Source organism: Etheostoma spectabile, chromosome 6, assembly GCF_008692095.1.
Source record: "Etheostoma spectabile isolate EspeVRDwgs_2016 chromosome 6, UIUC_Espe_1.0, whole genome shotgun sequence".
NCBI lineage: Eukaryota > Metazoa > Chordata > Actinopteri > Perciformes > Percidae > Etheostoma > Etheostoma spectabile.
Window position 1 is genome coordinate 6,662,544 of NC_045738.1, and position 24,913 is coordinate 6,687,456.

Here is a 24,913-nt window from a genome sequence, read left to right on the forward strand (position 1 = left end):
CCCCCCCTCCTAGCCCCCGCCACCTTTCCTCCTCACACTCCAGCTCTCTCCCACCTTTCCTCCCGCCTCCCACCTACAAACCCCTCCAGGCAGGGGAATTAACCTTCCAGCCCTGTGCTGCTGGGCTTAATGACTGTCTGTGGGGCCAGATCCGACTACACAACCCAGCTGCAAACATCTGGGCCCCACATACACGCACTCACACTGCCTATACACATACACAGGCAAACACACACTACACTGGACGCTGGCATTGTGCAGCATGCACAACATACGTTTAAAGTCCTTAAATTTGTGACACCACACAGTGTGTTATTATCATACTTTCTTTAATGCCTGCTGCACAAATGTGGACGTTTCCTAGCACTACTCTCACAGACAGTGGTTGGTCCATCCTTACATCATGGCTGACTCATAGTGGAACAACCGATGTAGCAGTATAACTGCTTTTGTGTTTATAAAGAGCAAATACAGTCAACACAGATCCACAGCCAAAGCATTGACTATCAGCAGATCAAATGAAAAATACATGCATGTGGAAAGACATCAACATGAGGTTGTCTTGCTAGAAGAGCTTTCAGTATGTTCCACTGAGCAAATGGTGGTATTCTCCAGCCACCATTCAGTTGGAAGTATATAATTGACAAAGGGGGGGCAATATCCTTGGGGGAAAAAAGAAAAAAAAAATCCCACTGTTGAAAGTGAATTCTTTGGCCTGGGTCTGTCTCCACCTCTGCAGCGGAGCAGATCACCCCAGGACTATTTCATATAAGAAATACAGTTATGTGGATACTCAGTATTCCATTCATTATGTATGAGCATAAATGTTACAAAATAGCAGCTGTGAAGACATCCATGTTGCATCTGTATCTTTGAGGGCTGCACTGCTCTTCCAACCCAGCACAGTGAAATGCTAAATAATGGGATCCATGAATACTCCTCAGAGAAGCAAAATAGAAAGAAACTAAAGGCATGTTCCTCCACTCTTGTTACTGGCTCACTGCAACTTTATTACACTTTTATAGTTATTTATTCCGTTGCTGAAACAAGTGGTCCAACAACTTTTAAATGGTCATTTGTTTTTACTGTGCAGCCTTTAAAGTATAAAAAAAGGATCTGAATCCAAACATAGTTGTTCTTAGATATTTATCCTCCTGTTCAGGTGACCCCCTTGGAACCACTACCACCAGCACCTTCCTTTATTCTTCAGTCTCTGCAACTGCCTCTCTTTATCTGTTTGCCTCTGTCTTAGACTAAGGAGTGAGAGAAGGGGTAGTCTCATTGGCATTCTGTAACATCTCCGTTGCTCACTTGTGTTCAGAGAGCCATCTGTAGATCAGGAAGACAAAAAGACGCTCCTGAGCCTCAGCGTCACTCAACAGGTAAGCACAGCGCTCTAATGCAAATCCACACACCTATTCAAAGATTCCTGGTTTTTTTCAGAAGGAGGTACCCTCTTTCTCTGTGTCTGTCTGCCTTTTTCACTTTCTTTCTGTCTGTGTACCCTAGGCTGGCAGATGTGCTTGAGTTGGTTCTTGGTTAAAAGAAGGTTTTGCCTTTCTGCCTCTCAACTTTTTTCTTGAGGAGAGCATGTGTGTGTAGCAAAATAGTAAAGAGTAATCAAGTAAACTTGAACACTTTGAGCTGAAGGGAGTGAAAACAAAGCACACAAACACTAAACCTGGATTTTGTTGGAGTGCCTTAAATTTGCAGTGGACATGCCAAGCTGCTGAACTGCTGAACCAAGCTAATACTTTTTGATTTAGCCTGTCTATCCTCGAGGCTGAGGTCTAATCTGTCTGTGTTTGGCACATCCAGCAAGCTAGCTTAATCATACTACTTAAATAAGGCCATTTTTTAATGCACAATCAGTGATTTGGATGTGATTAGATTCTGTTGATAATCTAATCTGCATTTTTTAGAAACCCTCTTTATTAGCAGTTCAGTGTTAAAGCAGTAATGGTTCACAACGAAGCTTGTATGAGCTACGGTAATTGGAGCCACAGGCAACTGGTGGGATTGGTGAAAAGTTAGGTTGGTATTAAGATGTAGGACCACATCTCAATTGCACGGGGGTTGAAACTTCATTTTCTGCACATTGACTGATTTCTTTGGGTTTCACTTTAAATTGGTCTAGTGTTGAGTGTATTGGGTCGTTTGATGATGTTATGAAAGACACCATTAAAAATCTACCTGTCAGGGTCACGCTTAATGGTTCAGCTACTTCTAATGCCCTTGCGGGGAGAGTGGCAGCCTTGTCTCTGAAAGCGAATCAAATTTTAAATCAAACTTTCTAATTTGCGTTTGTAAGAAGCTGGTGAAGAACAAGGTAAAACAAATCTATCAATCAGTGCTGCTGTTGTTAAATATGGGTATTTTTTTATATTTGAAGACAAATTAAATTGCCATTCAGTCTGGTATTTATCTAATGTTACATTTCAAGCAACGGTTAAATGACGTATCACAGTTATTCCGCAAGTGCTACACCATCCCAGATTTTTTACACAAAGAAAACAAACGTGTATCAGCGAAATAACATTCTTCAACTGGCTGTATTTTTGAAGCAATTAAGGAGGTTGACTTAGGTAATGGAAATGTGGGGGAGGTCAGGCAGGCTGTGTGTGAGTCCCAGTGAAAATGGTGACTCATCATGCCATCAGCAGCAGATCTCTGTTTGCCAAACATTTCTCTCCCTCACAGGGAACACCTGCTGTACCTGAGCTCTAAATCCCAAGGGAGGAGATGAAGTTCTGACTATTTTCATTGTACTTTAGAAAGAAATCCAGTACTTCTTTTTTAAGAGACACCTATGTGACGCGTTAAAAGAGACAGAGAAATCGAGGAGATGGACACTTTTAACCTTAGAAAAGAATTTCTATTCATTGAAGATGGAAGTAATTGCCCTGTGTGTTGGAAAAGTATACTGGGGGCTCTGAAACACACAAATGTTTTGAGAGCGAAAAGAAATAATTGAGTGTGAGTTAATTCTTATCAAAGCCTGTTGGAGTGCAACTAATCGACTGAGGGGAGATGCGTCAAAGAGCTGTTGGCTTCAATTCATTTTGTCTATTCAGATGAGAAAATATTTAGTTTTCAATTAAGTAAATCACTATTATTTGTTCCACTCCTGCAGCAGATAAATTGAAGTGATTACAAACTGACTACAAATCCACAGAGTACTCTTGCAGGTCAAATAAGGAAGAGTACTGGATGCAGTGGGCACAGACCCACAGCAGGGCCTACAGATTTAATTCCAAACTGTCCCTGGGATCCATTCAACAGCCTGGCATATTCCTAACATCTACTTGCATGTATCCATGGGACATAAACAAAACCCAAAACAAATTCACAGTGGTAATTGACAGGAATTTTGACATGGCTTTCTCAAAGGACCATGCCAGACACATGCTTTAACCTATGTTTTCAAGTCGTCATGCCCAAACAAAATGTGACCCTCTGTAATGTTATGGCATAGTTTAGTCCGAGTATCTTAAACAAGGGGTCCATGACCCCTAGGGGGTCTTCACAGTCAATGCAGGGGGTCTTCTAAGTTATTGTTTTGTAATTACTTTTCAAAAATTAAAAGTCTTAAAATGAATCTAACATATTATCAAATATGAATCCCCACTGATGATAGGCTTACTGGCCTATATGTAAGGTAGTCCCTAACGCCATCCCCAGATACAGTGTAAGGATTCACAGTGCTACATGTATGTGTAACATTTAAAAATTATTATGATATTTTAATAGCTTAGTATTCTATGCAAAAAGATATGTATAAAGGTTTTAGGCAACCCCACAGGTATTTGTAGGCAGAGTTTATGCAACTTCATTGTTTACAGTATCTGTAGTAGGGGATCAGTTAAGCGGTCCTTGGCTTGCGAAACGTTGAGGACCCCTGGTTTAGGCAACTAGTAGGGATGAGCGAGTACAGCATTATCTGTATCTGGATCTGTATCTGTTTACCACATGAATTATCTGTATCAGGATCCGTACTCGGACTGGGCGGGGCCTAAACCGGAAGTGGTCAGATTTACCGGACAGTGGGTCGGGTTCTCTTGAAATGTGCAGGGCTTTAACCGGTATGTTATTTAAGCATGCAATTGATATGAGTTGATCAAAAATGTTATATTATTGCTGATTTGAAAACTATTTACAGACAGCACGAGTTCAGATCATGATGTTGTCATGGTAACAAAAAAAAATATACAGAACGTTTTGCAACAATGATACAACACATGCGGTTGCAATTATGAAGTAAAATGTAATGAACAAGAGTTTTCATACTCAATATAACTTTCTTTTTTTAACTTTATTTTTTTGATCAGTGTGATTTTTTTTTGGGTTCTTTTTATTTTTTAATTCCAAACCAGGTATAAATGTGTGTGTGTGTGTGTGTGTGTGTGTGTGTGTGTAAGAGAGAGACACACAGAGAGAGAGGGGGCGGGGGGGGGGGGGGCACCTGACAGTAAAAAAAAAAAAAATCTCCGATGGCAGAGACGCAACGGGAGTTGCATTTAAACCAAGCAGCATGTCTGAAACCCACGTTCACCAGAAATCTACTGGTTACTATGTAAGTACTACAAACCGAAGTTAAAAACAAACCTGAAGCTGAAGAAACCCTAAACGTTAACGGAACAGATCCGCAGACCCGACTGCCTGCCTGACGGAGCGGGAACGAGAGAGAGGAGAGAGAGAGAGAGAGAGAGGAGAGAGCGGGAGAGAGCGAGAGAGAGAGAGAGAGAGAGAGGCCGCGGGAGCGCATTTCTCCATGTTCTGTGTGTGTGATTGATCCGAGCGTGTTTGTAGGCGGGGGGGGGGGGGCTGTGATTATCACAGAACACTGCGCGGCCGCCAGTTGAGGAGTTGTATTCAATCCGAGCACGGATATTGACTCACATTACTCGTATTATACTTGTACTCGGCAAAAGTGCTTTATCCGTACCGGATACTCGTTTCAGCTGGATACTCGGATCACCCCTAGCAACTAGTGTAACTTGCAAATAAAGTATGCTGCTGTTATGGTATTGTACGGGCAGGCAACTAAAACTCTTGACAAATGTAAGGGAAATGGTCATGGTTACAAGACACCAGCATTACCATAACTATAGGTACAGAAGTGTACAGTCACCTCCTGCATTGACACATTTGAAGCTCTTTGGGAAAAAAAACGCCCAATGCTGTGTTTCTGTAGAGGACGCTCTCTATTCACTACACATTTTATCATCATCATTTACATTATTGATGTTTTCACATCATGTTGCAATTTCTATGCCTTGAAGGCATTACCTACTTTCCATGCAGCCATTAGTTTCCATTAATTTAAGTGCTGTGTTTTTTTTACACAGTACAGTTCTGGGGAAACTGTGCTCTCCTTGTGTCTCCTCATAAGGAGACTTGAACTAGACTTAGACTTAGACTTAGACTTCTCTTTATTGATCCTTTGGGATGACTCCCGCAGGAAATTGAAAGTTCCAGCAGCAGTTTTTAGCAAGAACAAAAAAATAAAAAATAGATAAAAAGACAGTATAAAGACAACAAAATCAACAAAATACCAATAAAAATAATAACAACAATGAACTAGCTGAACAAACTAAGCCATTTAGACACAGAAAGGTCTTCAGCATTTACTTCCCATCTAAACACAAATTACACAATGTGTACCATTGGAATTGTAATAAGACCATTTTAAGGATCCTGTAACATGGCTTTTTAATTTTTTTAAGATTATTTTTTGAGGGCTTTTTCCCCTTTGTTTCAGAGTGACAGTGTAGATTGACAGGAAAGGTGGAGAGAGAGAGAGGGGGTGATGACACGCAGCAAATGGCTGCAGGTTGGATTCAAACCCGGGCCGCTGCAAAGGCCTCAGCCTACATGGGGCACATGCTCTCACTGGGTGAGCTAGAGGTCGCCCCAACTTGTGGCTTTTTAAAGTTTGTTTTTATTGCAGACTAATGCAGGATTGATTGATTGTTTGATTGTCTGCTGTAATCATGTGCTCTTCAAAGGCTTGTGAGATTTAATGCTAAATAAAATCAGGCGCGTTTAGGGCGTGTCCAAATCCACTTTTGTGGAAAAAAGGGTCCGTGCGCCAGCCGCATGGTTCAAAAGGGTTGTACTTAGTGTCTTTATTAATTCATACGTGTGTTTTGGGTGTAACAAGCAATAAACCAATCAGCTGGATAGCAATACTCCAAGCATTCACCTGAACACACCTCCATGTAAGACCAGCATGGCCATGGGCGCAAAGATGGGCGCAGGTGCATTTGCTTTTTAAACAACGCGAGGGCAGGACGCAAAATTAACAACTGCCTTGTTCTTAAAATAGCAAAGACACTTGCGTCAGGCTTTGTGCCGCGCTAAGCCGCTTGTGAGATAGGGCCCTAAAGGTTGTTTATACAATACTGCCCAACTCAATACAACTGCCTTTTAAAGGCATAAGCCTACTATATTCAGTTATGGAGTTTATGTTAACTTTATTTGATGTAGTGTTTTGTTTCCAGGGTTATTCCAGGAGTGTTGAAGGTCAGGTGCCAGCAGTGAAATGGACTTCTTGTCAGCATGGATTGTGTCTCCTTCCGCTCTACCGTTTCTCTGCCTCATCTGGGGTAAGAGAATCAAATGTCACCATACAGCCATCATTACAGCAACTGCGGCCTTTTCAAGTCACTTCCATGTTCAGCCCATTCAGCTGAACCTTGACTTTATTGAAGCCTTAGATAAATCTTCACTCTAACATAATAGCTACTGTATGTGAATGAGTCACAAAGGTTTACAGTGACGCATGTACTGTGAATGTAAGTCAGTTAAACTAATCAGGTTCATGTAATACTTACTTCTTAATCGTATACTGCCAAAATCTTGTCTAAGATACCACATTTCCCGCAGTATCAATGGGCTCATTCAGGTATTTTCTATGTTTCTCCTTTCACTTTTATTTTTTCAGCATATGAGAAAATCAGACATCAGCTAGCAAATCAAGGTGGTGAACCGGACCAACTATTAGCATCATCATTTTTTACCTTCCTCTGTTGTTCTTGCTTAATCAAATAGGAAAACATCAGGTGCATATTTTCACTCTCTTTTGCTGGGGGACATTTATTCCTTTGAACAGGTAGAAAAACACATTTTTTAACTGATATATTCATGGTAACACGGAAACGCTGGGTATTAGTGTTTTATGCAAATAGCTTAATCTGAATACTGCCTAAACTGTAGTATGGCCAATAGGTTTACTCTGTGTGACCATAGTGACTTTTCTACCAGGGTTGTTGTTGTTTAAGTGAAGGTAAATCTGTCCAACGTTAGCGGTATGGTGCTGTGCATGTTATCCGTGGCAGTTTTTATGCCCTGTATGTCACCCTTAATCTCACCTCCAGCATTGACTAGTTTATACAATAAATAAATAACATTATTTCAGTTCTTCTACTGGGCATTATGTGCACAGTATCTCCTGACTAGTTTCCATGGTGATTAGTTTGGCTTCAAGTTCAAAGGCTAAACATAACCCTAAGTGGTCTGACAACTTAGTAGTATATGAGCTTAATCATATGTTGGAAACTACTACCATATGATTGGAGAGGAAGATACAGCTTTAAACAACATTTGCATCAGCAGACATATTTTGATAACACTATGCAGGTATATGAGGTGCATGCTCTAGCTAGAAAAGTTGTGAAATATTGTCTGGGAAGAATTTTCTAGTTTTAAACAAAATACATACAATATCTTTATCTTAAAAATCTATCTAGAAATCAGGGTTGATAAATTGCATTCATATAAAATTGTAGACATCCAGTCTTGAATAAAGAATGAAAATCAATATTTCACGGCAGACATTCTGCCAGGTCATAGCCTGAAAGCACAGGTGTAATTATTAACATTACAGTTTTTTCCCCCCCAATTGCTAAACAACAGTGGGCACAACTGGAGTTACATGTGCAAAACTCAGTCTGCACTACCAACAGTCACCTGAGCCAAACAGTTCACATCACCTGTAAAACTAATTCCAAGCAACGCAACTCTTAATACACATCTCAAAATAGGCTCAGTGCTGCCAAACACTATGCACAGTCCTCAATGAGATAACACACACTGTCAGTCAGAACACACTGAGGGTAATAACACTAGCATCAAACACCAATACAGAAAAAACTTTTCATCTTTACAGTTTGTACAATTTGAATGACTTCACACTACTCAATAGTTTCTTTAAAGAAAAGATATAGATTGTATATAATATACCAAATTTCACGTAAGCTAAACAAGAAAGAATGAAAGTCATCAGTTTGCTTCAATATAGTATTTTGTCTCTAGTAATTTATGAAATTATTGGAAAAAAACTAATGGTACGTTACAGTAACAAAGAATAGTGTGACTGATCCTGCCTCTCTCCAGCATCATGTGGCTAGTTTTCTTCATCACACTGGATGTTGTCATCATCTCTAAATACTAATGAATGTGATGTTTCCATTGCTTTCACCTCCATTACTTTCTGAAAAACAGTAAGAATGCAGTTTTACTACAAAAAAGGTAGTGTTTTTTAATAGCTGTGTATGTAACCTCAGACATCTTACCTGGGTATATTGGTATCTTTGCTCTACCTGTTTCTCTCAAAAGATACAGTGTATAATGGTTTGTAATTCTTATTTTATGTTTGTTTACAAAAAAACATTATACTGTACAGTATGTTCACTAACTAGTCTAAAACAAGACACCTGCTTAGGCTTTCAACTAAAATTACAATCAGCAGTGTTTGATAGACATCAGACAGATGTGTGGTTAACAGTTGTGACAGCAGTGTGTTAACATTTGAACAAAGTGCTCTAAGCCATGGCATAAGTGTGTAGAGATTTGATAACAGTGTTCAAGCAATGCCAAACAATCTAGAGTTTGGGCCACATGAACTGCTGCTGTGCAGACTGTAGTTAGAGTTTTGCATATGTGACTCCAGTTGTGCCCACTGTCGTTTAGCAATCGAAAAAGACTGTAATTAATGATGACTGCATTCCCCTTAGGTGCTAAAGTTCCCACCCTGTGGGTATTGTGTACGGTTGCTTACTGGCGTGGTCTACTGGGACATTCAAATGAAACACCTGTGCATGTCAGTCAGGTCATTCAAATAGGACTGTTTGTAGTCATTAATATTCCTATATCAACAATGGGTCAAATACTTAATGTGAAAGGGGACGCTCAGAGTGACAAACTCGCAGCAAATTACCTCCCATCGCTAAAATTCCACTTAGCTTTACAGGCCCCCCAAAAAATAATGAATGCTGGAACTTAGGCTCAATACTGTGGTCACAAGTGGCAAAATGCAGGATAATGGCCATTGATGATAATGGAACATCGAATTCCCCTTTATTTCCACTGACTCAGTTGGTTTAAAGACACAGATATAATCATTAGGGAGCTTGGCTGAGGGAGAAGAGAGTGGTGTACTGGAAGCACAAGCAGGAAACAACAAAAATGTTGAGGTATTAACTTCTTTTAATTTAGTGAGAAAACCTTTGAAATGTTTATCTGTGACATACTAAAATGTAGTGTAAAAGTCAAGCAACAATTTTTGGGCCTGAAAACTGAAGCCAATATAAACATGCCTTAAACATGCCTTACACTACTAAGTTGTGTACTGTAGGCTAAAGCTTTAATAGCAAAACCCATGTGACAAACTGAGCATGGTTTCCATCTATTGCTCATGAATTAATCTTGTAAGACTAGATAAAATTGTATTTATCTTTTATTCATTTGTCTTGTAAGAGGAATACTGTGCTATTTCTTCATTTAAAGTTACATGCTATCACTTTAGGACATGAGAAGTCTTATCCACAACATTTTGATAATGGAATGGAGTATTCTTTTTTGCAGAATAATGCAGTATGACTATTTTGGAAACCACTGAAGATTGCTGTTGAGTATTCATTTATGTAAACTGTATGCAAATGTGTTACTGTGTTTGGTTGTTTGTATGCATCCTCTGTAATGGGCAATCTTGCCCTTCATATTTGACGTGAGGTGACTGGTTCAGCCTTGATCTGAGAGCTCTGCTTCTCACTCATGTTGTCAGACGCAACAGAGCATGCTCTTCATAAACAACTTGGTCATTGCTTCAATGAAGGTCAAGATTCAAACAGCCGGAATAAGACTGGCTTCTCTGTGGGGCATTGTTTTAAACGAGAGTCAGACTTGGATACTAGGCATTAATTGGAGTATGCAGTTCCGTTTGATTCCTTGAACGGAATTTATTCATAAACCCATATGTATTATAATCATATAATCCTAGCCCCCAGTTAGAGGCTCATGGGTGGCCTGTTTTAAGGTTACCTTCCTGACTCAAGTGCACTGCACCACAAAATGTCATCTAAGAGCCTGGCTGAAGGATGGCCAACCCTACCTATGACAAACATGGGGAATTAACGTGATAATCATTACTCTTCCCAGAGGGAATTAGCTGGTGGGACATTGGCATTGAAGAAAAACCACAGGTGAACGAGGTCTCTGATACCCCATGCTTTTCCCCTGCTCCCAGTACCCTATCTGCATGGCCGGGGGGGATTTAATTTGCAGTAATTACTTTATTGACTCATTTTCAGGGCTGTATCACTGCAGTTTCACATCAATAAAACATATGCCAGGATGAATAATGTGGCCAGGCACAACGGGGTGCATTCTCAGACAAAAGACCACAAGACTGCATCCCTGTGGTGTAGTTTAATGTCATGCTTCCTCTACTCTTTAGACTTCTTCCATAACACTCCTCACACATACTCAGTCTTTGTTCTTCTCCATTCTCTTTACATTATATCCCATCACATCCCTTGCCTGTTCTGCCATACCACTCCAACTCCTTTCCTCCTCCTCCTCTTATGTGTCCAGGCACTCATGCTCAGCAGGCCTTCAGGTCTGAGCCCAGGAACCTCACTGTGCGGATGGGAGCCACAGCCGTGTTGAGGTGTGAGGTGCTGCGGGCCTCAGGGACGGTGCAGTGGGTGAAAGATGGCCTCCTACTTGGACCACAGAGAAGCCTGCCAGGCTTTCCACGCTACAGCATGATTGGAAACCCCACGAGAGGTAAATGCACAGATACGCACAGAATAAGGTCTATGGCCCATTGGACTTTGATGGACCTAACCAAGCTAAATTAATTAACTTGTCTGATAAAAGCACCACTACAAAAGACACCAGAAATAGTAATATCACAAATTACCCATGGTTGAATGAAGTTTGCAGTTTATGGGTTTGGCAAAGAACAAAAAAGCTAAGAAGATCCAGGTGAGTGGAATAAGATACAGTGACACTGGTCAAGGTAAGGTTAAGCTACTGTGTACACAACATGGTGTGAGATGTGGAGAGGGTACATGAAGTATGATGTTACATAACATGCTTTCAGATTGAGCCTACATACTTCATTATGTTCCTGTGATATATATCATTCATATACTTCTAATTATAAAGGGCTGCTGTCAGCTCAGAAGGCAGGAGAGCCTGACTCTGCTACTCTAAAAGTATTTGAGATGATGTTGTTGCTATGGCTTCAAAATGTTGTAATAAAGCCACACAGACATTACGGGAACCTTATGGCACACTGGCTCTCTATACAGGGAGCATCTGGGACTGAGGAGGTGATGTGGTTGTCAACAGCCTATTACACATCCCCCTCACTGTCACTTACATATTAAGACAAAAAATATATAAATTAAAGCAAGTGAGTGTCAGCAAATCAGTGAAATGTGGCAGGAAATAAAGTGTGTTGCAGAATCTGCAACACAGTCTATAAAAAGTAATAGCCAATTAGAATGCAATCGCAAGTAAGAGAAGAGCATCTGTTCCCGATCAGTCCGCAACTATATAAGCCACATTTCACTGTGTTGGACACCGCAAGCAACACATTAACACTGCATAGCTTCCTATTCACACATTGTCGATGCTTATTAATGCCTAGAGATAGTTTACAAAAAACAATTGTATGCAACGGTAAAATGTTGTTTTTCAGCTGATTGTCAGTGAGCAAATTCCAGTAAGCATTACAGCAGGTACAGGGTTAAAAAGAAATGCTTGCCTCTTTTTTACCTCAACAACAAAGTAAATATATAGACACGTGACACAAGGACCACAAACACACAAGCTGTCCAACACTTTAAGATACACTCATGAATAAACTACCCATCAGTGCAGGTACACTTTACCAGGAAAAGAAACTGCAGACTGATGTACGCAATCACTTTACACTGCACAGAAAAAGATCAAAATCATTTAAAATGGCACTTGACTGCACTTGATACGCTACCCATTTTCACTGATTGTCACCATCAGTGATGTTTATTGATGCTTAAAAAAGCCTGAAATCAAACATTCACAAAAACAGGAGAGGGCCACGTTGATTTCTACATATACTTACAGTAAATGTAGCACCCTTAGTTTCTGCAAGCGGAAGCAATAAAGTAAATGTGTATGAACACACAAGCCTAGATTTAGCATTTGCTGTGCCCAACAAGTTGCACTGTAAAGACAAGCACACAGAAGAAAAGATAAAACGGGTTGTTGAAGCCAAAGCACCAAAGCATTGAGTTTTTTCTTAATTTACTTTCAATGATTGGTCCACAAGGTGCAACTTCTGTTCACATGAATGTACTGCGAGTGTTGCATATTTTTCTTAAATAATATCAATTATCTAATTTCAAGCATTTATAAAGTGGTAAACCATAGTCACATTTAAATATTGAGATGTTTGTGGCATGTTGGCAACACTAGAACGTCTTTGCAAATGAAATTGTTTAATCAAGTTTTATAAATCTTGTAGGTGTAAACATGTACAAATATGCTTTTCACCTAAGTAGTCACATTGTGTTCTTTTGTGTGTATTGTTGTATATCTTCTGTAACATACTACCGGAATTTAGAATTACAAGAAAAGCAAGTGAGAGAGACTATATTCTATATACTCGACTGTTTAAATGATGCAAACAGGTTCTCCAAATCAAGATAAAAAATTAACCCTTGTTTTTTTTTCAATCAAGAAAAAAATACTTTGTTTCCAGCTTAAGGGCCAATGAACAAATGCAGATTTGCAGAGGGGAGAAAATATTCTGCCGCTTACTTTATGGCCATGTAGATATACTGTATCCCACAATTGTGAAGGCCCTAGCTGAAATAAATACAGAGTAATAGACAAAATGGCGAATTGTGTTCCAGCCATCCGCCATCTCTGCTACCATAAATACACACCCTCTGCAACTTGATTGTACTATTTGTGAGGAATTCCAGGAAAGATATGAATATAATTAATAACTTTAATGTATCTCTCTCTCTGCAGTCAATGATAACTTAGATGTTAAAATTGCTTCTGGTTGGTGTTAATTATCTTGCCAGCTTACTTGACGCATGCATTTTTAGGCCTGTGTGGTTGTCAGACCAAGATACTATTTTGTACGTTAGTAGGCTGTGAGCCAGAGAATGAGGAGCTGAAAAACCAACACTGAACATCATCTAATCCCCACAGGTTATGGCAATGCATCAAACAAATCAACCACTGCTGGCATGCCAGACTATCAGAAGAAAGATACAGGGAGAAGGACTTTGCCTGGCAGTTTCTTCAGTTGGCATTGTGAATCTAGGATTGGATTTCATTTACCATATAGTATAGACAACTACTTGCATGTCAATGGAACGCATGCAGCAGGAGGTTCTCAGCAAGTGAGATGTTTCAATTTCACAGAAATACAAAAATAGTCTATTTATAATCAGACATCCAATTGTTGCCAAGTTGTAGAGTATATTATCGTACTGAATTGAAATGCAAGTCTGTCATTGTAATTTTCCTATTTCCCATGTTGAAAATTGCTTGAAATTTAGACACTCTGAAATCAACAGAGAAGAAATAGGGCCTGCAGGAGGTACTTATCGATATATATGCAACAACTCTGAACAGCCAGCATCATATTCAGTAGAGAGTTGAGAAGAAAACTAAAAGAGCTTTTCTTTTTTTTCTTTCTTTGTAATTATTCTCATGGTTTCAGTGAGCACATCCTTATCACAACATAATGTGTAATTTATCTCTCTCTCTTTTCCAGGGCAGTATCACCTTCAGATTGAGAAGGCCCAACTGGAAGATGACGCCTCCTATGAATGTCAAGTGGGCCGATCTGAGAGCAGTCGAGCAATCATTTCCAGTACAGTCTGGGTCAACATGCTAAGTGAGCACAACCATGGAGAGTGGGAACAGAGGGCATGTGGGGGCTTATAAACGTGTATTTTCTTTGTCAGAGTAACAAAATGATGTTTGTAATAAGGCACAGTGAGCATCCTCAGTACTCTAGTGACATACATAACCTCCTTACCGGTAATTAGCATACAAAGAGCTGTTAAATATTCCTTCATATATTTTCATAAAAAAAAGCTTTAATTTGCTTAAGATAAGGAATTTGAAGCAAATTCACACTTATATGTAGAGACTACCTTTAAAGTGACCTTGGCACAGTACAGTAGTAACATTTTTTCAACTTTGTCTGGTATTTAATTCTTCTTTAACAAGCACTATGCCATCCCCACATGTTCCAATAGGTCTATAGCTTTCACCATGCAGATATTTTATATTCTTCAGCAATATCAAATATCAGAACAGACTGGATTCCCTGGCAAGCCTCAGGGCGATCCATGTCTCTCCGTCTCACTGGAATAAATTATAACCAGTGATTCAAAAGTTCCTACTCAGACAAGGGCTGGAATAGATGTAATTGTGCGACTACATTAAGACCACCTGTTGTCACACTATTACCACCGATATCTCTCTCTCTCTCTCTCTCTCTCTCTCTCTCTCTCTCTCTCTCCCACCCCTCCCTCTCCCCCTCTCCCCCTCTCCCTCTCCCTCATGCTTGTGGGAGCAAGCCCATATGTGGCAGGGAAAGGATTCTAAAAGAACCTTTCTTCTCCAGGCGCAGTTCATTTGCTTACATCCCCCTCCCCATTCTGCTAAATTTCTCCCTCTCTCCCTTGCTTTCCGGCTTTCTCGTTGGTGACCATGGAGAGGTGTTTTTTTTTTTTTTTCTTTCATAGGAGGGGTTGCCGTGGTGATTCTAGTGGCCTCACTCTCCTCTGGGAAGAAAGCAGGTTTTTCTGACATCAATGGGCCAGTAGGAGGGATGGCAGGGGGTGTGGGATAGGAAGAGGCATAGGCCTTAGACGTCTCCTTTGAATGGCTACGTTCTGCGCTACACTGCAACAGTCTTATGTCCTACAGCATGCCTACACCTGCAACCACAGCAGGCTTAACTCCCACATGTATTACCTCTGAGATGCCCATTGCATGTGCGCCCACATACACAAAGTCAACACAATTGCTCTCGGCTTTATCGAAAAGGTCAAAATGTGTGGGAATTAGGTTTGTGTTGCGTCAAGGATCACTGGTAGTCATATTTACCGTGACTGAAACCTCCTGCTGCCAGACATACTCTGATCTAAATCTCAGCTTTTTTTGTTCAGTGTCTTGAGAGCACTTTCCAGCTGTTGACTGTTTAAGATGGACAGTTGCAGCTGCACTGTTGCAAAGGGCAAAGAGTGAAGCTACTGACTTAAAAAGCACTCTGCAGCCTTGGTCCTCAAGGGTCATTTGTTCCACCCTACCAACTCAACTGATTCAAAATACGTGACTAATCTGGGGCTTCATAATGAGCTGATGAATTCAATCTCCTGTTAGTGCTGAACTGGGACTGGAAACTGCATCCTTTTGAAGAGCACTGTCTCTGACGAGTTCCCCACGGACTTCTCCATCACTGAACTACAGCTCCCAAGGCCCCACACCCCTGGCCAGTCAACCATGGCCATATCCCATCAAGCCCTGCATCAAATCAAAACACTATAAACTCTTTAGGAGGAGATACAGTGGGGAAGAGAGGAGGAATGTGAAAACAAAACTGAGATTACTGGTCGTATAATTGGATTCTTGGGTCAGAGAGAATGCTATCATGACTGGCTAATTCAAGATGGATTGCTACAGGCAGTGAATAGCAGGGACGGAGGCAAAAATGTCAATAAGCCCCATCCATGAGCTTACAAAGGGATGTTTTCAAGACGTTTTCATTGGTGCAACATAACTCCTGTGTGTTTTTGCCTTCCTGCGGAGCTCAGATAGGGGATTACTGCAATAGGCAGATCAAGTGGTAGTGAGTAATCCATGACAATAACAACCTCTACCCCCTCCACTAAAACCCCCTCTTCTTCTAAAACTTACCCTGTACTGTGCCTGTCACATACCTGACACATCCTGTGTCTCGGTTTATACCATTAGCCTTAGCATTTAATCCTATTAATGAACAACTCTCTCCCTCACTGCATTGCATGTCTGTACAGATGCCACCTGCTAATATTCAAAACATTTATTTGATGTGTTCTGGTTTTAGACTGTATTACTCATTCAGTTGCCATAGTTGGGTCTTACAGAGATATGTGTATATAAGTGTGCGTGCCCATGTGTGTAAGCTTATAATCAGTGTTGGTTGGAGGTTAGAGGACATTTTAGGAACCAGGGCTATGGTGAGGTTTTTGCGGTAGCTAATGAGTTTATCACATGAAGAGTATATAATGAGCCTTCATTTTATGATTCCCGGTTATGAATAATGGAACAACTTATGAATGGGGGCACAAGCAACGTAGAACATGGTGACTTTATTCATCTTCGTTCTTGAAAAGTTTTGACAGTTGCCCAAGATATAACCCCATCAGAAGACAGTGGGTTATACACTGTTGTGACGGTGTGCATAATACAGTGCCAGAGTGATGTTACGGTGTCAGGGGCTTTTCAATTTGCAAAGGAGGCTCTGCTAAATAGTAAAATGAGACACTAAAAAGATGAATGAAATGTTATGCCTCCTCTTTTTTAAATCAATCAATAAGGTAGATTTTTTTTTTTTGTGTGTGTGAAATATATTCTGTAAATGGTCATGGATGTGGACAAATGTAACTCTTATGTAATGGTCCCAAAACAAAAACTAAGAGAGACAAAAGTAGTGTGTCAGGAAGTAGTGGTGTGACTGTGGGCAAGGAGAGATGGGGCTACTTCTCCACTTCTCCCCCAGAGTGTGTGTGTGTGTGTGTGTGTGTGTGTGTGTGTGAGAGAATATATCCTTGTCCATGGATGTGTGTAGCCAATCTTTATCTTCCAGAGATGAAACCGATGATTTGTGTCTGTGTGGTATTGAGAAGTCTGATCTGGACAAAAAATAGACTGTTTTATCCTCTGGGCCTTCTCCAAAAGTGTTCTGGAGAATCAGCGTTGTAATGCATGTTAGACTGTGCACACACTGGCGCATGTTTTTAGATTGAAGTGAGATGAATGTAGCTTGTCTGCACACTAGCTCACTTGTGTCAGTGTGTTTGTGCATGCTAATCTGCGTGCACTGTAGACTTGAGTTTATCTTTGGGTGTTTGTGTGCAAAGGAGGGAAGAGAGTGTGGTGCATCTGTATGTGAATGAGAGAGAAAGGTGGATATGCATATTGATGTGTCTGCTAATCTGCTTCTTATCTGCCTTATCCATCCATCCGTCTGTATTTGTCTAATAAATCAACTTTTGCAGCTCCCTGTTTCTATCAATCTATCTATTACTGTGTTCATATACTTTAATAAAAGAGATAGGGCTAGAAATAGAGTAAGAGACAGGGAGACAAAATTAAAAAAAAAAAAAACGCTGACAGGAAGGTAGACAAAGAAGAGGCAGAAATAGTTAATTGAGAGAACCGCTTGTTTGCTGTCTGTTCTTTGCTCTGAGTGCATGTCTAGTAAATTGAATAGAGTGTGTTTTGTTGTTGTCCACATGTGCTATTACATTTGGACAAATGTTCATCCTGACTGGGCTGATTGGGTCACATTATTTGCAGATGTGATGGATGGCAGCCTTTAATTCCCAAGTGGAACACACCTTCCCCCACACTTCTGCAGTTTAAATGCAGTGGTCAAGAAGGGTAGTGGCGGGGGGAGTGGGGGAGGGTGAATTGGGCTGCTAGAGAGGGATGATGGAGTGAATGAGAGATAAAGACCGGGCCAGCATGACCGAGCGTGGAAAAAATTAGATACCTGCCTGCCTCATTTGCGAACATATCATTATTCTTATTTTAGGATTTGTTAGGCTGCCAGACGCTCCTCGAGCACAACAAGTGATGCGCCTATGTTGAATTGTGCGGCCCTGAGTAGATTGAGAGTGCAGGGGCTGTCAATAGATGCATGGCCCAGTCATCTTCTCAGGGAAGAGGAAGGGAGGGGGGGAACAAACAAATGCATCTCATTATTGCAGCGTGCGCCTCTGCAGTGCTCTGGGTAACCCATCACAGTCCACACAGATTCAATTGCTTCTTTTAAATCAGTTTGAAGCTGCAGCCACATCTCATCTGTCTCAATAGCAGACTGGAGCCAATGGGCGACTCTGCACACAGCAACAGCTCCTCCTAGTGGCCAAGGAATTGATTTTGTGTGCCAAAGCAATGGAGAGGAGCTTGATGGCAGGCTGGTTTGGTTGCTGTTGTGGTCCAGCTGTTCACCTGCACATTAGCAGCGGCTTTATCTCCAAATTCAGCAGCAGCGATCTTCGTGCCCCTACTCCCTTCTGCAGCTTGTCTTACACTCACTTTTCATTCTTGCCATATCTCTTTACGCCTTTGCCAGTCTTTCATGTCTCTCTCTCACACACACACACACACGTATCCTTCCTGTACTTTCCTACTCTCTGTTCTCTGAACCCATGCAGCCTTTGCACTTGATCTCTGATGAAAGAAAAACAACCTTAACAGTAACCATAGTTTGTCATTCTACAGGCTCACCCACTTGCTAAAAGCTAGCACAATATACACACAGGTTTCTAAAGTGTGTGTGTGTGTGCGTGCATGATTGAACTGATAGTCTTGGTAAAGAGTGCTCACCGATCTCCAGAAATCCCTTTGAAGGCTAGTTGGTGACAGATTTTTCAATTTACTGCCAAACAATTTCCGGTCCCTTGTGTTAAAAGCTATGTTTTTTTTCTGGGATTCTTATTTATGGTCAGATAAAAGGAGTGTAGAGTAGAACAGTGGAGAAGTGAAGCCTGCTTTGATCAGTCCAGAAAGTACATATTTAGCTTGTGGGTGATCTGAGAAGAGAAATGTTTGGTGTTTGCTATGATAGATTAGCAGTTGATCGGTTTCATCACTGTTTCATCTCTGTATTCTCTTCTTGTCCACAGTTTGTATTCAAACTCAACAGAACATTAAACCTCGCTGTAGTAAATCACTCAAAAGCTAACAGTGTGACATTCCAGTCACTCCCAAATGTTGCGAGTGCTTATTATATCATTACATAAGCTAATATTTGTGATAGCGCCAGCTTTCTCTAACCAAAGATTAATGTGATGACTGAGGTTAATGATGTGATAAACATGAAATTTGAGCTGTTGTCTCTCATTCAGTTCCTCCTTCCAAGCCATACTTTGAAGTGGACATGGCAACACCTTGGACGGCAGGGAAGAAATACGTTGTCACCTGTATTGCCCCTGATGCAAAGCCCATGGCTGAAATCACACTTTATAAAGGTGAGTCCCCCCCTTTCACCTGCACTAAATGTGACAGAAATGGTCAGCTTGACGGGTTGGATAAAAGGGCAACAGCCTTTCTGATAATCTACATTTTGAGAACTTGATAGGTCGCAACCTGAATATTAAAACGTAAAAACATTGCAAAGTAAAAGCTCAAGTTCAGTAAAGATCTCTTATTTCATAGTCTTTAAACGGCGGAGTTGAAAAGAGCAAAATCTGTGTGGGAGGAAATAGCCTGCCAGCCAATTCCCATTGACTTTTACAAATGCATGTACAGTGAATGTATCACAAGTTATTAGTTGTTTACAACATTTTCTGTTTTTGTCTTCTGCTCTCCCGTCACACCTATTATACTTTATATTGCTGAAATGGAGAGGGAGAGATATTTTTCCTTGGTGTGAATGCGTCTACAGAATATTGTGTTCAGTAAAATGTAATTATGTTTGTCATATTGTAATCTCAACACTGATTTGATTTCAATTCTAAGATCGGTTGAGACTGTGGTATGCTAATTACTTTCCATGTGAACACCAATGTTTTTGTTTCACATTAACAAATTTACACATAACATCTTCCCTTTTGTGTTCCTTCCCTCCCTATTGTGTCTTTTAGATGGAGTCGAGCTGACAGGTGTAGAGTCTTTTAACATGTCTGGCTCAAAGGATAAGCTCCTGAACACGCATGCTGAAGCAACGTATGTGTTTTCCCGCCTGCCAGACTCATTTTTCTCTGCGACCTGTTCAATCTCTCCAAGTCTGTCTTTGTTTCCCTTGTTTTCACCCCGCTCTTATTTTTTCCCTCTTTCTCAGTGAGTGCAATGAATGAATTTCTGCACACAGCGAACTGTTGTGGCACCGTGCGATTGAATTAGCTTCTGTCAAATGCACAAAATTACATTCCGGCAGCGAGACAGATCCGATCCTCGCCAGTAGCCAGGTGCCTATACATTAAACAGGGCCCTAGATTACTTTAATCCTGCTTGTCTCCTCTGTGTCAAAGATAATAACCTCTTGTCATATCCTGAGATAACATTGGTACTGAGGAGCTGCAATAGTGTTCGGCTCTATTGCAGAACAGCCTAGGTCTTAAGTAATATTGATGCTCATTCCTCATGTTCGCACTGAGAGTACGCAGCAGTGGGCCATGTTAGGGTTGAATTGTACTGTAATTTGATATATAGAAGACATAAACTAAGAAAGTAAACTAAGCTCAGAATAAATCCACTGCATTAAAGGGACTTGTGTATCTTTTAATGTACATCACCAAGTGCATTTTGTGGTGGAAAGTTGCTGACTACTGTGTTGTTCATTTACACAACATTACATTTACTCAAGTACTGTACTTTACTTGAGTATTTTCATTTCATGCAAATAACAACTACTTAACTACATTTAACAGGATTATATTGTATTTATTACTCCACTGCATTATCTGACAGCTATAGTTACTTGTTATTTTTCAAATTAAGATACATTATAAAACACAATGAAAGTGGTTTCCAACCTTTTAAGGTTGTGATACCTTATAAAAATAAATCTGTGTATAGCGGGGGCTTTTTGTTTCAAGTGTCTGATTTTTAAGCACTTCCACCAAAAAAACGTTCCCCCTTTAAACTCCTGAGATGGTTTATTTAAATAACTTTTTTCTCACAAACTATGCAATATTTCAAAAAAAGCAAAGATTTGAGAAAAAGCTAGAAAAATTATCCCTCACACTTTTCGTGTGACTCCTAGATTGGGAACCACTGGAATAAACTATCAAACTGTGCATAAAGTAGTGAAAACAAGATTCACCTCCATCAGCTGCTGTACAACAACAGTAAAAATACTGCTTAGTGTCAGGAGGCGTTTTCCTACAAAAAGAAGTACATATACATAGACTGTACGTGTTTCCACGTGTTTATGTTTGGGTCAAGTCTTTTATCCTTCTCATTTTGTCTTTCTGTTACCTCCCAAAGAGTCACCGCTCTGAGCTCTGACAACGGGAGGCAGCTGGCATGTCATGCCAAGAATCCCGCCCTTTTCCGGCCTGTGGAGACAAAAATGACCATGAGCGTGCAATGTGAGTGTCTCAACCTTTCTGTAAACTGACAGTCAACCCCCCCCCCCCAAAAAAGAAAAACATCCTTGTGTACAAACCACACAGGAACCCAACCTCAGGGAGACCCAAAGGTATCCGGCCTTGTGCACTCAGTCTGTGTTAGTGGTCCAGGAGAAACATTCAACCTGAAGGCAAACTCACACCTACTTCAAGATAACATCGGTGTGACTGCCTTCAGCTCACAAGGCTGCCCCTGGTGGGCTGAGATTGATATGACCAAAGCAGGAGTTCTAGGCTGTTCTCTTACTGCAAAACCGCAGTATAGTGTTCACAAAAGTGTAAAATCACACACCAACCTTGCAATTAAATTTGAATTAGTTTAGTTTAGATTTACTGTTTTATTCAGTAATCTTAAAATTATCTACACCCTTAGTCTTATTTCCCTAATGTGAACCAAAACACACCAACCCTTTATTAGACCAACTGAGATAGATTATATCAGCGAGGCTTCAAGTACTGAATTGTTTAACATTATATTAACTAATATGGTAAAGCTAAGGCCACCACAGCTTACACTAATGAATCCTACACAACTATCCCAGCTACGTTTGTGCTCATCAGCTCAAATCAAAATTACACTGAGGTAGTTTGGGAGGCAGTTTCTGTTGCTTTTTCCTTCAGGTTTTTGTCACAACCTGCGTGGTATTGTATAATAAAATTGTTACTGCAACACACAAAGGTGAGTTGACACACATGCTGTCTCTGGCTCTCATTTCTTTTTCCTCTTATTTGGCAAGGCAACAGGGAAAGCTAATGTTTGCTGAATCCTTAAACAGTGTGCCACCTCAGCTACTGTTTACTACAGTTGGTTTAGTGTTTTCTACTCTGTTGGTCAGTTGAAGTAATTGATTGTTAAGGCCTGAGAGTCTAACCACCTGCTTCTCCCAGGCCTAAATCATGTTGTTGATTAAAGTGGAGCAAAGCTGCTGACACCTTCAGCAGCAAGCGCTCCCTCCAGCTCAACTGCCGTATTATCCACAGACTGACTAGACACCTTAATGTTGTCTCTATCTATACTCCTCCACATTAGAAGCCGCTGCCGCTGTTTTAACAAACCCCAATAAGTGTGAGCACTCCTCCCTTCCTCTCTGTCTTTCTGCTCTGTATTAAACAACATGGGCTTTGTGCTAAGTGCTAATGTTGCAGAACTTGGGACCACCACTGCAGTCTTACTCAGCATGCCAGCCCATCAAAGCCAGCACGGTGGCCATTTTCAGCCAGCCAGATTATTAGCAAGGTAGCAATTTGTCACACTGGCCCGGGGTCTGCAGACTGCCCTCTGAAACTGATTGCAGCAATAACAAAGGCCCGTCCTCCTCTATTTACTACGTATATTTTATTCAAGGGGGCTGTAATTTATTCATAATTCACGTTGCCTTATTACTGTTTGAACATCGGTTATTTTGCTTTATGGACTGGATCCAGCTCACTGCTCCCTTAATACATAATGCTTTCATCAGATCTGGACCTCTTATCCCGCAGTCATGTTAAATGTGCCCAATTTATTGGCCTTGTCTCAACAAAGAGGAATGCTCCATACTCAATTGCCAAGAGTGTTTTCATCGCATTGCAGTTTCTTTTTTATGTTATCCTATTGTTAGTCACTCCATACCTGTTTCCCAAGTTACTACATCCTTTCTCTTTCCTTTTTCTCTTTCAATTTGTATTGCCTTCTATGCCGTTCGCATTTGTCAAATCCATTTTTATTTTTGTCTCTTGTTTCTGCGCAGTCCCTCCTCAGCCTCCAGTTATTGTAGGTCTGGAGAGAGAGGAAGTCAAAGCGGGGAGAATTCTCGTGTTGGAGTGTGTGTCTCATGGTGGAAACCCCCTAGCCACTCTCCACTGGACCAAGGTAAATCTTTGGCACCATCTGTTAAGGAGGCTTTGTAACACACTGTCATTCTGGCAAAATGAGCTATTTTAGTTCAACAACTTTCAGTCTAAGTTCCCCAAAGTTAGTGGCTTCTGTTATTCTGCTGGCTACTGCTGTTCTATGCATGCACAATGTGGAGCCTTGCAATTATTCACACATATTCTCTTGATGTTAACTTTTTTTAATTTTATGTGTTCATCTGTGCGTCAGAATAAAGAAGTTTTGTCCACAACTTGGAAAAAGGACATTGAGGCACAGAAGTCCATCAGTATCCTCTACCTGAAGATCACCCCCGCAGATAATCAGGCAGTGCTGTGCTGTGAGAGCGTCAATCTGGTGTCGCTGTCACCTCTGTCTGTCAGCCGCAAAATCACTGTGCTCTGTGAGTGAAGATTATGCTGAATATAGTGCACAGCTCTGGAACACACACACCTACACTAAGTAAAGGATTATTTAGGATATGGGCATGAGGCGGAAGAATATAATAGATTTACCTCCAAAACCAATTATTTTGCTGTCCCAGCATAAATTCTAATGCTAATATCATTAATGAAACTAATGGTTATTATGGCTGCAGCCCATATTTCTGACTGCCTCCAGATTAGTATCACTGCATGCTCTTTCATAGCTGCTACGCTAATTAAGCTGAATTGCTTCAATGCACAATCCTGAGGCAGTAAAGCCTACACTTTGTGCGATGGCAACGCCAATGGTTAATAGATTATACTTTTCTCTCTGAATATAAAATGTTTGTTTCAGCAACAATAAAACAAATACAGAATTAATATTCAGCCGCCTAGCCTGATTTCCACTACAGAGCCAGATAATGTAAGTCAGAGCTTTAAACGCCGGGTGATTGGTGCACCTATTTATGCTTTGAATTAAGATGGGTCCTTGCAGAAACCTCATGCTATATAAAAGTGTCTGAAGTTATTCCAGTGCCACTCCTTTTCTCTCAAAGCCACCAAAGAACCTGGTGCCATGCCTCACAGTCATCCATTCAGGGATGTTGAAAATGAGCTGCTGACTGCGCTCTAGGCACTGGTAGAAGCTAGAGGGCACAGAATACGTCTCACTGGTGTAATATGAATAGGCCTCTTTTACCTCATGGCACCTGCTTAATAGTCTTTGTGTGTGGTATGCACAAATGTGTGTTATGCACAAATGCATCCCATTCTGTGTTCAATGTGGGAAAGACACTAATACGTATAAAGATTTACATACATGACCCCTCCTTCCCCATGTCTGCCAGCTCAGTCCCCAGTCATTGTATTCCCCCGAAGGCTTTATGCTGCTGCATCACTTTGCCTGCAGCGATTGTACCCCGTCTCCCCCTCTGGTTAAAAGGAAGCAGACTTTAAAAAACCACATTGAAAACCTCCTGAGAAAA

General features: G+C 40.8%; 1 protein-coding gene across 1 annotated transcript in view; it reads left to right on the top strand.

Annotated features, from left to right (window-relative positions):
• The window catches only part of nphs1 (NPHS1 adhesion molecule, nephrin), a 50,911-nt gene that overhangs the window by 9,241 nt on the left and 16,757 nt on the right, over positions 1–24,913 (top strand). Inside the window, exons 2-9 of the mRNA XM_032518303.1 lie at positions 1,322–1,382; positions 10,876–11,070; positions 14,069–14,191; positions 19,425–19,547; positions 20,163–20,244; positions 21,508–21,611; positions 23,381–23,502; positions 23,734–23,905. Of these exons, the coding sequence (XP_032374194.1) occupies positions 1,322–1,382; positions 10,876–11,070; positions 14,069–14,191; positions 19,425–19,547; positions 20,163–20,244; positions 21,508–21,611; positions 23,381–23,502; positions 23,734–23,905 (982 nt within the window). The remainder of the gene's footprint in view (positions 1–1,321; positions 1,383–10,875; positions 11,071–14,068; positions 14,192–19,424; positions 19,548–20,162; positions 20,245–21,507; positions 21,612–23,380; positions 23,503–23,733; positions 23,906–24,913) is intronic.